Source organism: Carettochelys insculpta, chromosome 3, assembly GCF_033958435.1.
Source record: "Carettochelys insculpta isolate YL-2023 chromosome 3, ASM3395843v1, whole genome shotgun sequence".
Taxonomy (NCBI): Eukaryota; Metazoa; Chordata; order Testudines; family Carettochelyidae; genus Carettochelys; species Carettochelys insculpta.
Window position 1 is genome coordinate 111,038,054 of NC_134139.1, and position 15,918 is coordinate 111,053,971.

At 40.3% G+C, this 15,918-nt stretch overlaps 1 protein-coding gene across 4 annotated transcripts in view; it reads left to right on the top strand.

The window, feature by feature from the left end:
• PTPRK (protein tyrosine phosphatase receptor type K) overlaps positions 1-8,275 on the top strand; it is a 635,931-nt gene extending 627,656 nt beyond the window's left edge. For all 4 annotated transcript variants that reach the window (XM_074990593.1, XM_074990595.1, XM_074990594.1 and 1 more), the window contains exons 28-30: positions 589-752; positions 2,513-2,648; positions 7,058-8,275. In XM_074990593.1, the coding sequence (XP_074846694.1) occupies positions 589-752; positions 2,513-2,648; positions 7,058-7,111 (354 nt within the window). In that variant the 3' untranslated portion in view covers positions 7,112-8,275. The remainder of the gene's footprint in view (positions 1-588; positions 753-2,512; positions 2,649-7,057) is intronic.
• Positions 8,276-15,918: the final 7,643 nt, after the last annotated feature.

Below are 15,918 nucleotides of genomic sequence, written 5' to 3' on the forward strand. Positions count from 1 at the left end.
TCAGGACATTGTGTCTGAAACCCAGTTTAGGAAAGGCTCAGAGATTTGCCATCAGGATGTGATGGGCTAGCAAAAGGAGAAGACTCCAAGCAAGCAAAAAACATGTTTGTATAGCACCATCATTTGTTGTTTTTTTATAACTGGAAGTATTTTCTGTCAGGATAAATACTGCTGCAGAGCCACCGCATTTCTGTAAGATCTATATATTCAACAATTTGGATTTTAATTGATTGTGTATAGGTAAAATTAAGGAAAAAAACCCTTGCTGTTTAGAATCTAGAGGAATATTCCTGTTAGTGTATTTAGGAGTGGTTACATTAGAGCACCTATACATTTTTATATCCTGCTGATTGCAGCTACTCCAGAACATTTTCTTCTTAAATGTGTTCCACTGTGCCCTATTCCTGCAATACTTACACAGACAACGTTTTGCTCTTTCTTGGTATGTATGCTCAGCACAGGCGTGTAATGTAATTTGTCGGCAGTGCATATTCTGATTTAGTTTCACAGTATTATGAAATTGACACAGATTAAATAAACTGATTTTAAATGTGCCAGGTTAATATAAATTGGTTTGACTTCTGTCAGCCACAGGAAGGTTATCTGATGGTACAGCAATTCCAGTATTTGGGATGGGCTTCTCACAGAGACGTTCCAGGCTCCAAGAGATCATTCTTGAAGTTAATTCTTCAGGTTGAAAAATGGCAAGAGGAATGTGAAGAAGGGGAAGGCCGAACTATCATTCACTGTCTGTGAGTAATTTCGTTATGGCATCTAGGCATACGGCAGCATTTCAAACTCTTTGCATCCAGTTCATTATTTTATCTTCAAGCCAGTGCTCCTATTATTATGTTCTTCTCTATGCCCATGTCTACACTTAGAAAAATCTTCAAAATAGCCATGCTAATGGCCATTTCGAAGAATACTAATGAGGCGCTGAAATGCATATTCAGCACCACATTAGCATGCCACCAGCCACAGCACTTCGAAATTGATGCTTTTCACTCCCGCATGGCTCGTCCATATGGGGGTCCTTTTCAAAAGAACCCCGCCAACTTCGAAATCCCCTTATTCCTATCTGCTGAATAGGAATAAGGGGATTTCGAAGTTGGCAGGGTCCTTTCGAAAAGGACCCCCCCATCTGGACAAGCTGCATGAGAGCAAAAAACAGCAATTTCGAAGTACCACAGCCAGTGGCATCCTAATGAGGCACTGAATATGCATTTCAGCTTCTCATTAGTATTCTTCGAAATGGCCATTAGCATGGCTATTTCGAAGATTTCTCTAAGTATAGACATAGCCTATGTGTCCTATTTTTGTTTTCTTTAATTTTGGCCCTGGGTTTTTGTCACTCCTTTTATACTAAGGTCTATATACTGTCAAGATGAGCAGAATAGAAGAGACTGGCTAGTCAGATACATGTTTTGCTTTGCTGGATTTTTCGGGATGCCCAATATTCTCCTCTTACACATAATGGCAGTGTTTTCCATGTGTCTACAAATGAGGGTACCCAGGTGACTTCTGATACAACACTATTATACTACTGAGTAGTCCAATGGGATTCTTCTTTGTGCTAAGTGGCAGCTGATCATAAATTATGAAGCTTTTCATATATGGTTTTGCATGCTGTGCTTCCAGAAAGTTTACGTGTTAGTTATTTTGTGTCATTCTGTACCAAGAATATGAGTACCTGCACCTGTAGTCATTTTTATTACATATCTGTAGTAGTAGTTGAGAAAAATAATTACGTATAGCATGTAGACAGTACTTCCTTTTTTAGCACACTCATTTAAAAAGAAGAGAAAAGAAAGATCACTGAGTCCCACCATATTTGTAACCAATTATTTTAATCTCTTCTGCAACATTTCAGCTTAAAGCTTCAATTTTAGTAGCTGAATAAACTGACTTCTAAAAAGACTTAAAATTCAGTGTTCACAGATCTCTCTTAACTCAACAACAGCAAAATTGCAGAACACCTATATGGTCTCCACAGACTCAAATAGTTTGTTTAATTTACATTTATATTCAAGAAGAGAAAACCTATCCTGGGATCTGGGAACCTTTGGAAATAGTATCAAAAAATTACTAAAAAGATTAGTAGCATCTCTAAAGATCAAATCAGCAGCATGCTCCAGCAATATTCTGACAAAACTCTTGTAGCTTTTCATGATTTAAAACAGTTCCCTCCAGGAAACAAATGGAAAATGTTGCAATTTATATTCAGACCACTTGCTTTTAATTTTTTCTGCCCACTTAAGCCATGTTACAGCATCGCTAGACTACAAAATGAGCCTATATAGGATACTGCCATTGTTTCAAAATAGTCTCAAGAGTGGCAGTGATGCCAAATGTTTCAAACTGCACGTCCTAGAGCTACGAAGTGAATGATAAAGATGTGTCTCCTCTAATGGATCCCCCATTGTGTATTTTGCCAAATTAAATGTGAAGTACATGTGACCAGTATAGTTGTATGTAACAGATGTATTAACTCTCTGGTTTTGCTTATGTTCAGGAATGGAGGTGGCCGGAGTGGAATGTTCTGTGCCATAGGCATAGTTGTTGAAATGGTCAAAAGACAAAATGTTGTTGATGTTTTCCACGCAGTAAAGACTTTACGGAACAGTAAGCCAAACATGGTAGAAACTCCGGTAAGTTACATCCCCATTGACTGGAATGCAAGAATGCAATGGCAGTTAGCAAGAAGGTTAATGTACAGTGTGTATTTATATGGCTACTTGCGAGCTTCCTTGGTGTGACCCACAGCGCTAGATCCTGAATCTTCTCCTCCTGGCATAGCTCATAGACATCCATAGGAATTCATCTATGAGAGTCAGGCGATGTGCTGGTTATCATCCTAGTATAATTCCCACTAGTGAGCGTAATGTTCTTAGTGAGTGTACTGTTGGAAATTGTTACATCCTGTAGTTGCAAATGTATTGTGCATAGAGGATAGCATCATAAGTATGTGGGTTGTGTGTGTGTTTTTAGGTCGTTTCTCTCCTACTATGTCATTTGCTTTTCAAGGAAAATACTCAGAACAATCAGAATACACAATGATCTTTCAAGATCATCCTAGAGTCTCAAAGTATCATCATAGCCTATTTTGCTCAGCCAAACCAACTTAAAATGCGAAGTCAAGACATATTTTCTGAAGAGGAATGAACTGTGAAGTGGGAATATTATATTTTGTAATTGTAATTGCTATTCGTGATCATTTGTAACACTGCTCCCTCAGAGAGACAAAATAATGCAAGAAGACATTAATGTTAAAGCATATTTTTCTCTTTTACTATTGTAAACTTGCTTTAGCAAACCATAACTCTCAAGGAATGTAATTTAAAAAAAAAGTGTTAAATGCCGTCCCCATCCACTTCAACTGGGTAGTTTACCTTTTCATATTCCATTTCTGCCCCCCCAAAAGGAAGACTGAGTGAAGGTCTTTTAGAGGAAAATGAGACCTTCAACATTAAAGATTTTTCTTGTGATGGTGAAGTATGAAAGCAGGTTGGAGAATGGCTTAGAATTTTTGTCATTTAACACTCATGCTGTCAGCAGCTGGCGTCACACATATTCTCAGTTTTCAAGCAGATGGTTGCCTCTAGCACTAAGCTCAGATTTGCCAATTGAAATTAAAAAGGTTCATGGTTTATATATGGAGGAAATTGCTTCTGATCCTGTGAACTTACATACTGATTAAACAAAATGGTTCTAGTTTGCCTTTTTCCATATATCCCTTGTTCCAGGAGTCAGAATTTACTGGGTTTCAGGCGTACATATGATATAATTTCCTAATTATAGTTTTTTGCTGTCACGCTGTCTGGAGTGGCTCACACTGAGAGTGCCTACATCAGGGCAGACTGTTAGGGACAGAGCACATATCCAGTCCTGTAGGAATTCTTCAATTTTATTGTGGATCCCAATGTAACAGTTGCAGAATTCCCCCAGGACTAGGTACCCCAGGTTGGTGATGTAATCTGTAGTTGGCTTTCATTAAGCCAGTACCAAATGTGAATTCCTGGTTCACTATGCCAGTTTAGCATGAAGTCTCAGAAAGTCCTCTCAGGCTCTCCAGGTTATCTTGCCATGCCAATCAAATGGAACTTCATGGTAATGGTCACCCATACTAAAAATCACACCACATGAGGTTTCTCCCAATCCCGTCGCTTACTCCAGATCAACTGATATGCCAGAGTTAAACTAAAGACAATGCAAGCAGGCCATCAAGGCCAGTCTCCTGCACTCATGATAGGACCAAGCACCATCTAGACCATCCCAGACAGGTGTTTATCTCACCTGCTCTTAAAAATCTTCAATGATTGGTGCTGAACCATGCTGACACTCAATTTCCCAAAAGGTCTTTCAAGGCTACCCAGAATAACTCTGGGAATTTCTGCTTTGCAGCTGGTACACTTTACTATAAGAGTTCAGATGGTTCAGAGATGGAGTGTGTGTATAATCACACACAATGGTAATTTGCTTTTGAACTAGCACCATTTTCAGGCCTTCATTAGCATTTCTTGAGGCTTCTTTGTTGTCCAATGAATTATTTAGTTACGGGCTGTAATATCCGTGAGGTTTCCTAGGTACTGATAAGAGAACCAAACCAGAGCAAATTGCTCAAAACCAGGCCACTTACAGCCCAGACCGGGGTTCCCTCTTCCATGAGGCAAAGCAAGCTAGCCACAAAGGGGCCTTTTCTGTCTTCCTAGCCAGCAAGGGATTACATTAGCATATCCCACAGATCTCCAGCAGCTTTATTGCCGAAACCAGTAACCCTCCTAACTCAGGTGAGAGGTTATGTAAACCAATTTTGCCAAATCCAAACAGATTATTTCAGCCCCCAAAAGCACCGGCCACATTCCTAGGTCAATATGGACTTAGATGTTGCCCAAAACAGCACACTGTGGCACTCCTTTAGCATGTAAATTCTAAAGGTTTATTAAGAAAGAAAAGAAAAGAAAGAAAGAATAGGGTGAGAGAGAGAAATTGTTAAAGTTGTTAAATTACATAATTCAGTCAGATTTCTTGATGCAGGCTGCAGCTGATGGTAAAAGCTGCTATCCTGAAAGTATCTGAAAATACATCCTCTGAGAGACAGGTCCAGGCAGGCTTAGCTCATAGCAGAGATGTTCTTGCAAACTGCTCCTGAGATGGAGGCTGGGAGCAGTGGTCTGAGGACTAAAGGACAAGATGGCCACAGCCAAGCTCATCTTTATAGCTTTGCCGTGTTAAGGGAAGTTCTCTGGTCACATAGGCTAATGGTGAATCACCTTTTCAGGTCACTTGTCCTTTCTTCTTTGGGGCATTCTGCTGTTGAAGTTTCCCAGATGACAGTCTCAGCTAAATTCCTGAGATGTGTAAAGAAGTCTGAGTCTCCTTTTAAGCCCATCTTGCCAGCTGGGAGGAGACACCACCTTTCATTGTGATCCTTAGTACTTCAACATTTTCTAATACCAGTACAGACCCACTCTCATAAATTTACCTATAAATATGATACATGTATATGAGCAGCATAAACATTCAGTGAATTCCCAGCTTTTCATTTGACACCTCACTTGGCCCACTTGGCCCAAGATTTGATGCAAACTTAATACAGTGCTTGCAGAAATGTTTTTATATTTATTATAAAATTCCAATAACATCACAAGTAGCACTTATATAAATGCTTGCTATTACAACTGTGAGAGGACACAGATTAGTAAAAACAATGCATGCAACATCCCATTACTTTTATGAAGTTTGAACACCAAATACACTCTATACAATTAATTACTTTGATGTATTCTACACAAGTGAATTGACATGAGTACACTCTAGCATGACCTGGTTTGCCAGGGTCATAACTTACTTCCCCCTGCAGTGGATTAAATGCGAGCTAGAATGTTAACAGCTATGAGGGGACGGGAAGTTTTTAAAATTTTCTCGCCTACCTGTGGCCACCTTGCTAAAAGTACTCTATATTGTTGTCTGTGCGGCATGCTCTTGAGGTACAAAAAGTATACAAAACTGTTGGATGGATTCCAGTTTGTTGCTGAGAGTGAAAGGAGGTCACACCATATGACAAATGACTTATTGTAGCTAAGTACCACTGTAAAGAGAGTCCAGTGCATGTTACAGATGATTCTGGTAAATTATTTTTTTAGAAAGCCCTGAATTCCATTGCAGTTTTAGTCTGCAGTTACTGAATTTCTGTAGGTGTGTTTCTCTGTGGCCTGTGTTATGTGGGCTTTTATTCAGAAGTCTTGAACAACAGCAGTGGCAGCTGTTGAGTCGTTGGTAGAAAACAAACCAGGAAAACCAATGTAGCATTGTCATCTGCCCTACATTCAAAAAGATCATCAGATAACAAAAATGAGCAGCACAATAAACCCTTTCAGATATCCCCACCACTTCCTGCTAGTGGATCACATTGACTTACTTTGCAACCTAAAGTAAATCGTGAGAACAGGCTCATTTTGTTTAGTTTTAAAAGATGGTAGCATTTAACCAACATCCTTTTTAAAGAAATATTGGCATTGAACTGTAGCCTTGCTGAGAATAAATACCAGATTTCCTAGCTGTGCTTCCTGATCTCCTCACTAAAATGCATCTCCTGATTTATTTGACATTACATTATTTATCACAATTTCTAGCACTGTCTTCAGGCCTCTTGCAGTTCAGTATCACAGCTCAGTATTCCCTTGCGATGATATTAAGGTGATGTTGCTAGTGTGCAGCTAAATACCATTTGACATTGAGGGAAGAAACTATCGGTTTGTACTGAGGCCGAAGTTATTCATGCTAGAAAATGAACTACAAGTTTTGTAGCTAACCCAGAAGCAGAACAAATCACAGAGAAGCAATAGCTGATTGCCATGCATGGCCAGTTCTTCCCTTCCACTGTGGTGGTTAGGCTGAGGTTTGAAATCAGAGCTGACATTATGCAGCTAATAATTTATAAGAAAAACAATATGTGGACTAATATGGCAGAGCAGTAGGCAGAGAATGTAGTTGCTCATAGATTTCCCTGCCCTTAAATATATCAGACTGTTTCTTTAATGTTCTCATTTTTTTTCAGGAGCAATATCGTTTCTGCTATGATGTCGCTTTGGAGTACCTTGAATCATCTTAGTTACAATGCATGTGACAAAGTGCACCAAGAATATGAAGCTGAGCAAACTGTTTTGACAGCAGTTGTTCAACCTGTGAAGAGAAATTTTACTGAGGGGGACTTTTAAAACTTAAATGCAAACGTATTTTTCTTAGGAAGTTCTGGATCTTAATAAAAGAACTCAGTATGTTTCTATGCCTGTGTAAAGTATCAACATTTAGTGTCAGATGAATAAACTTAATGAAACCCACAGTCAGAACAGATTTGATCAAATTAGGACTTTTTTCAGTGTTTATAAATGCAGCCATCTCTCAATTACAGTAGAGCCACCATCTGTTGCATGTATCAAGATTTTCTATATATTATTTTTTCCTCTTTTTTCTTTTGATAAATTGTTAAAGTAAAACAAAGCTGTGCAGATCAATAGTAAAATTCCTTCTCTGTTTCAAGTGTTGCAACTATATATAACTGGCTTATTTTCTTAATGTGCAATGATGGCTGGATCACATAAAGTTCTTTATAGAGAAACTTCAACATAAGCCAAAGACTCACGTGTAAATATGTCTATATGGAGAAAGCACATTGTATTTATTGTTTACTTGCATTCCTTTTTGATGGCTGAAAAAACAATCATTTTTCTTGAAGAAAGCTTTTTTTTTTGCTGAAATTAAGTGTAAACGATTTTTGTAGTTTATTTTTTGTATGTTTTAGTGTAAGTAGAAGACATCCTTTTTATGAGTAGGTGAGGAAACATTGGTACAGTGATTTTGTTGTGTACATGCTTGTGAATTAAATCCATGTAAACAACTCAGTTATAGAAGGTCTTTAACTATGGGACCAAAATCAGAACATTTTGCCGAAAATGTATAGTTTTTCACAGTTGCATTAGTTAAATATTGATCAAAAGAATACATAAGGAAACTGCACACATTAAAATGGCCTTTCTTATGACTTGCACAATGTTGTAAGTACTTTCTAAGCACCATTACAATTTTAGGAGAACAAATTATTGAACAATGCTTGAAGCACAGGTCAAGAGAAGAGGACAACATGTATCTTTTCAGGGTAAGAAGTGTTTGTTTAGTAAATTGTAAAATTAAATTATGTTTATTTTGATGTTTACAGACATGTAAGCTATGATCTCTGACAAAGCAAAATTTGAATAAATCAATGCCAGATTCTGGTTATGGTCTTCATGTACAAAACTATCATATGTTTTTACAAAATTCTTCATCCATAGTTCACAAGTCTTCACATATTTTGCTAGCTAAAATTATTCCAGTCTCCTGTTGTTTTTTGAATTGACAGAAAATGACAAGGTGCTTATAAATATTAATGTAAAGTAAGAGGGAATTAAACAACTTTTATAAAAATACATTGATTCCCTATTATTGCTTATTTTTATAACATTTCTTTTATTATCATAAGAACATAAGAACATAAGAATGGCCATACTGGGTCAGACCAAAGGTCCATCAAGCCCAGCATCCCATCTGCCGACGGTGGCCAATGCCAGGTGCCCCAGAGAAGGAGAACAGAAGACAAGTGATTTATCTCCTGCCATCCATCTCCTGCCCTTGTTATGAAGGCTAGGGCACCATACTTTATCCCTGGCTAATAGCCATTTATGGACCTGACCTGCAAAAATTTATCAAGCTCTTTTTTAAACCCTAATAGAGTCCTGGCCTTCACAGCCTCCTCGGGCAAGGAGTTCCACAGGTTGACTGTGCGCTGTGTGAAGAAAAATTTCCTTTTATTAGTTTTGAACCTACTACCCATCAATTTCATTTGGTGTCCCCTAGTTCTTGTATTATGGGAAAAGGTAAATAATTTTTCTATATTCACTTTCTCCACACCATTCATGATTTTATATACCTCTATCATATCGCCCCTCAATCGCCTCTTTTCCAAACTGAAAAGTCCCAGTCTCTCTAGCCTCTCCCCATATGGGACCCTTTCCAAGCCCCTAATCATCTTAGTCGCCCTTTTCTGAACCTTTTCTAATGCCAATATATCTTTTTTGAGGTGAGGAGACCACATCTGCACGCAGTACTCGAGATGTGGGCGTACCATAGTTTTATATAGGGGAAGTATGATATCTTTTGTCTTATTATCGATCCCTTTTTTAATAATTCCTAACATCCTATTTGCCTTACTAACTGCCGCTGCACACTGCGTGGATGTCTTCAGAGAACTATCCACTATAACTCCAAGATCCCTTTCCTGATCTGTCGTAGCTAAATTTGACCCCATCATGTAGTACGTGTAATTTGGGTTATTTTTTCCAACATGCATTACCTTACACTTACCCACATTAAATTTCATTTGCCATTTTGCTGCCCAATCACTCAGTTTGCTGAGATCTTTTTGTAGTTCTTCACAATCCCTTTTGCTTTTGACTGTCCTGAACAACTTGGTGTCATCTGCAAACTTTGCCACCTCACTGCTTACCTCATTTTCTAGATCATTGATGAACAAGTTGAACAGGATCGGTCCCAGGACTGAGCCCTGGGGAACACCACTAGTTACCCCCCTCCATTGTGAAAATTTACCATTTATTCCAACCCTTTGTTTTCTGTCTTTTAACCAATTCCCGATCCATGAAAGGACCTTTCCTCCTATCCCATGACCACCTAATTTACATAAAAGCCTTTGGTGTGGAACCGTGTCAAAGGCTTTCTGGAAATCTAGGTATATTATGTCCACTGGGTGCCCTTTGTCCGCATGTTTATTAACCCCTTCAAAGAATTCTAATAGATTAGACAGACACGACTTCCCTCTGCAGAAACCATGCTGACTTTTGCCCAACAATTCGTGCTCTTCTATGTGCCTTGCAATTTTACTCTTTACTAGTGTTTCTACTAATTTACCTGGTACTGATGTTAAACTTATCGGTCTATAATTGCCAGGATCTCCTCTAGAGCCTTTTTTAAATATTGGTGTTATATTGGCCGTCTTCCAGTCATTTGGTACCAAAGTGGATTTAAAGGATAGGTTACAAACCACTGTTAATAACTCCGCAATTTCACATTTGAGTTCTTTCAGAACCCTTGGGTGAATGCCATCTGGTCCTGGAGACTTGTTACTATTCAGCTTATCAATTAATTCCAAAACCTCCTCTAATGTCACTTCAATCTGAGTGAGTTCCTCAGATTTGTCGCCTAAAAAGGCTGGCTCAGATTTAGGAACCTCTGTAACATCTTCAGCCGTGAAGACTGAAGCAAAGAAATCATTTAATCGCTCCGCAATGGCACTGTCTTCCTTGATCGCTCCTTTTATATCTTTATCATCCAAGGGCCCCACTGCTTTTTTAGCAGGCTTCCTGCTTCTAATGTATTTAAAAAACATTTTACTATTGTTTTTTGAATTTTTGGCTAGCTGTTCCTCAAACTCTTTTTTGGCTTTTCTTACTACATTATGACAGTTAATTTGGGAGTGTTTATGTTCCTTTCTATTTTCCTCACTAGGATTTGACTTCCACTTTTTAAAAGCTGCCCTTTTCTCTCTCACTGCCTTTTTAACATGGCTGTTTAGCCATGGTGGTTCTTTGTTAGGTCTCTTACTGTGTTTTTTTATTTGGGGTATACATTTAAATTGGGCCTCTAGTATGGTGTCTTTAAACAGTTTCCATGCAGCTTCCAGGGATTTTAGTTTAATTACTCTACCTTTTAGTTTCTGTTTAACTAGCTTCCTCATTTTAGTGTAATTCCCCTTTTTGAAATTAAATGCCAGAGTGTTTGACCGCTGCGGTGTTCTTCCCAACACAGGAATATTAAAAGTTATTATATTGTGGTCACTATTTCCAAGCGGTCCAGTAACAGTTACCTCTTGGACCAGATCCTGCGTTCCAGTCAAGACTAGATCGAGAATCGACTCTCCCCTTGTGGGTTCCTGTACTAGCTGCTCCAAGAAGCAGTCATTTAAGGCATCAAGAAATTTAATCTCTGAATCCCGTCCTGAGGTGACATGCACCCAATCAATATGGGGATAATTGAAATCTCCTATTATTACTCCTATTATCATTACTAAGAAATTGTCACATTGCAGGGGTAGTGCAGTTTTGTTTGGTTCCAACAGATGTCCATATTTGCTTAAAGGAAGAAAGTCACAGGCATACTCCCTGACTCTGGATTTACCTTAGCATACAGTCCCCACACCCTGTGACATAAGAGTGTACGTACTTTGTTTACAAGATTTTATGCAGCTGCTAGTCTCATCACGATAGGGCTTTTCCTAAAGTCCATTGTACCCACCAGGCCCAGCACGAGAAGAGGAAGAGTTTTCTGATCTCTCTGGGATCAGGAGCTGCTTGGTCACTCCAGACTTTCCTCTTCAGCTAGTGATCTGAATTCAATTGTTTACTGGTTAATCACCCAGCCCTAATGAATTATCTCCCAGTTTGGCCTATGCACAGGGATACTTACAAAGAGGTGACCCAGGCCTAGGCTACTCCCACTTCATCTCACTCTGCTTTTTGTTTAGTTGGTTGGTTTCCTACCATGGTCTTTTCTCTCCTCTAGGCTCTGCCTTTCCTCTGGGCTGCCATCCAGTCCCATGAGCAGTGTCTTTAAGCTGGCTGGCCTTGTGGGAGACATCTGTCTTTCACCCACAGAAGTCACATTCTGTTGGAGGAGGTGCACCCCACCTCTCAGTTTCTGCACTTCTGTCTTCGCACTATGGGCAGCATCAAATTTCTTACCTGCAATTGAGGTCTCCCGATCTGCTATCTTGGCCAGATTACCCTGGCTCGCGGTGCATTGTTGCTCTTGCTCTCTCAAGCCCTCAGCCTTTTTGACTCTCTATCTCATCTTGTTCTAACGTCTTTCCCCTCCATCTTGAGAGTCTCCTTCAGGATTTTGAATTATTGGCTCCTCTCTCATCTTACGTTCCTTTTCTAGCCCTTGCGCTGCTCCCCTCAGTCGCATGGTTCTTGGCCTCACCTGCTCCCTTCCTTTCCCCTTGAGCCCTGTGATTCTCCAAGCATTTTCTTCATCTTCAGAGGAAAAGAGTTCTGCTCTGTCACATTTAACACAGGTTAAGGCAGTGTCCTAAGCACTCCACCCCACTTCTGCTGACATGCGTTTTCCCACCACCTCGATGGGCACCCTGGCCACCGAACAGATTTTCCCTGGTCTATTAATGAGTTGCTTCAGTCAGCACCCAGGCACCATCTAGAGCTTCAGCGAATCTCTCGTGAGCAGTGAGAATCCTGGGGCAGAGTATATTCACCCACAGAACTCTGCAGAATGCGCAGTCTGTATGGTGCAGGCCTGTCCTGAATGCCCTGTGCCCTACCTTAGTGGAAAAAAAAAAAGAGTTGGTGGTTTGTGGGCATGGTTTCCTTCCTGTTTTTTTTTTTCATATGTGTTTCACTGTGTTCCCCATCTTTCCTCACCCTATCATGCTCTCTGTATGGCTGGTTTTATTTCTACAGGGGACACCAGCCTTCACATACTCCTCCCTAAGTTTAATTGTGACTTCTAAAGTAGCAGGATTGGGACCTTCACACCCCCATCTTAGTGACCTCAGGGAGACTCTGCAACGGGGTACCAAAATACTGCTGTCCATGTCCTTTGGCCTGAGTTGCCTAGTGGTGTAACTTGGGTGTGGTGGTCCAAAGCCTTGTCCCATCTGACCACCTTGCTGCTTAAAATTTCTGCCTGTATCATTCTACCAAGGCTCTCATCTGATCCAAAATGGCTGCCTTTACTGTCTCATAATCTGTGGCTTGTTCACTGCTCAATATCATATAAGTCACCTGAGCTTCTCCCAGAGGAAAAGGAGCTAATCTGAGGGCTCATACCCACTTTTTCCACCCTGGTCCTGCAGCCATTTTCTCCAGTATTTACAAAAAAGCATCAATGTCATCTGTCAGGCCCATTTTGCACCACTCCATGTCCATCACGTGATTGTAATTCCCTATGCAGGGACTCACCAGCTTCTCAAAGATCTGTAGCCGCACCTATGACTGGCTTGTAGTAAATTGCTAAAGACTTTGTTGTTTTTGTGCTTGCCAGGATAACAATGACTGCCTCTCTATGCACTGGTCTGCTGAAACTCCTGGAGGGGTTTCTGCATTACCTTCAGCTGCTCAGTGGAGGGGTTCCTTTATACTACCCAGAGCCCACTTCTCATCATGTCATCCTCCTGATCCTTTACCAACAGCAGAGTAGAAAAATCACAAATAAGCTCCCAAGTGGCACAGGGCACGCTCCCTCACCCTGCATTTATCTTTGTAAGCAGTCCTCACATGCTGTTATGTAACTGTACCACAGTGCAGTTTATTCTCCATGTCTTACGCAGCTTCATATTTCATCACATAAGGCTTTTCCTGAGCTTCAGTGTACTCCAGAGGTGATGGGTGAGAGGCTGGGAAGAGAGGTCTAACCTCTCTGAGGTCCTGGGCTGCTTTGACCTTCCTTCCAGCCTTCCCCTTTCTGTCTCCCTTTTAACCACCCCTTTTAGCTGTCCCCAGCTGATGAGCTGAATCCCCTTGTTAACTTTTTAATCACCCCGTCCAAATCAGTCATCGTATAAATAGGTCCGGGGAGGGGGGTGCTTATAAAATGTCCATCAAGGTGTGAAGAGCCAGCCCAAGGGTACGCCCACTCTGTCACAAAGATCTAAAGAAAAAATTACAAAATTTCCACCTCAGTGTTTCAAGAGGTATTAGAAAAGTAACTATCCTGTCCAGGTGAAAGTGAGAACCTCAATATTCCTAACTTTTTTCATAAGAGACAAATCCCCATTCAGAACTGTACTAACATTTAGAAAAACAAACCATTTAGTAGTTCTTTAAGCATTTGTAAAGCTCTCCCACCCACCAGCACATCCCATCCCATGCATCTGCTGTAGCTCTCTCATCATTCAATCCAAGTACCTGCCTATAAAAAGCCTGGAAAAACAGGCAAGCTTTGTAGAAGGTTGCCAAGTCTGAACAATTGATGACCAAGGTGTTTGTGTAGAGGGAAGAAATCGGATAATGTTTGGTGGTCAAAAGCTTTGCCTAACTGAGAACCACATTTGTCACTTTGAGTTGCCAAAATCTAGTTTACGTAGAATCAATTTGCAATAGCCCTCATCTGCATGGGTGTGTCTTATGCTACAGAATGCATGTTCCAAAGCTCGTGCGTTGATTTTCTCAATCTCCAGTTCCATCTTACATCTTTCCTAACCAAAATACACGGGTTGGTTATGTGATAGTGTAGTTACTGTAAATGAGCAAATAATTCACAGTTGCATTTCCCATTGAAACTTAAATCTTTTGAAAAGGACCTGTATTCTGTACAGTCTTCCTGACTGGGTGGTGACCTTGCACATATCTGATGGGTGATGATGACTCCACAGGTATTGTTCTCTACCAAGCCAAGGAAGAGTTCCTGTAGGGTGGGCAATATTAGTTGGGTGCTTCTAGCCCATCAGAAATGTCTTCCTGTACTAAAGATACAAAAGCAACAAGAAGTTCTGTGACACCTTATAGACTAACACATAGTTTGGAGCATAAGCTTTCATGGGCAAAAACCTGCTTCATCAGATGCATGAGCTACAAATGCAACAGAGTCCTTAAGACTGCATACTTTGAATGAGGACCATAAAATGATGTGTAATGTGACAGCTGGCTGCTGGAAGCAACTGCTGAGGGACAAGACACAAGAAAAGGAGTGGGGAGATGTGCAGCAATCACCCTGTGGGAACAAAACAAGTGCCGCAAGAAATAAAGTGTACAGGTCTTGTGGCTGAGAGAGAGGATTTTCCTTTGCCCAGAGCATGTAAGGGAGGATTTTTTTTTTTTTTTAAAAAAACGTGTGGCTGTAAAAGAGCAACGCAGGCCAACAGCACAACCTGTCAGCTCGTGCCCCTAGCCATGCATGGAAATCGGGGCTTTCTCTCAGTGCTGTTCTCACCTATCTGCTCCCACCTCTTGCCTTGATATTAGTAGATTCACTGATATTGGAAGGCAAACTGTGAACTCTTTGGGTACTACTCTGTTCTGTTCCAAATCTCTTCTGATCACAATCCTCCCACCCTGCTTTTGTCAGAAAGTGAAGGCGGGATTGAGTTAATTTGTTAAAAGTAAGAGAACCAGGGTGTGGCAATAAAGGATGATCAGTGGGCTACTGTACCATCAGAGCTAAAATGGATATAGTTTCTAAGTTGGTTTATTATTGCACAGTGAAGGCAGAACCAAGGAACGACAAAGGGAATTGGATTTAGTGCCAAAAGTTATTCTTTGGTCTAACATTGAAGAAGTGATTGACCTCAATATCCTGATCTCAAAATACTTAGAGGACAAGATTTGGCTGTTCCTTTGAAGGCTTCACTGGATTTTTCCTAAAGCAGCACCTAGGTCTTTCACTAGCTCCCAGTTTTGATCTGAATCCCTTATTCGGAGCTTGTGTGACCAGTCACCAGCATTTGTTACAACGAGTGAAAGCACTTTCATAACAGTGTTCCTGAATGAGTAATATTTGCCCACAGTATTATATTAACAAACATGATAATAAAAGCTATTGCAGGACTTCACTTAGCTGCTGTAACAAATGGCGTACTGATTCCCAAGATGTAAGCCCTAAGACAGCAAAGTGGGAAGTGCGATACTTGGTAAGTTCTGTTAGTTTGACACTAAGCTCTATCACAAGGTGCTGAAATATTAAATTACAAGAAAGAGAAAGCTTGAGAAATTTTTGTTATGATGTCATAACAGTACTGAGACATCTGGACTGTACAAAGACCTTATAAAGCCTCTTTCTGTTGCTGTTTCAGAAGAAACCTTGAGATCCTGAAATAAACATGAAAGCTGCTTTTATATTGCCCTGTACTGTACTGAA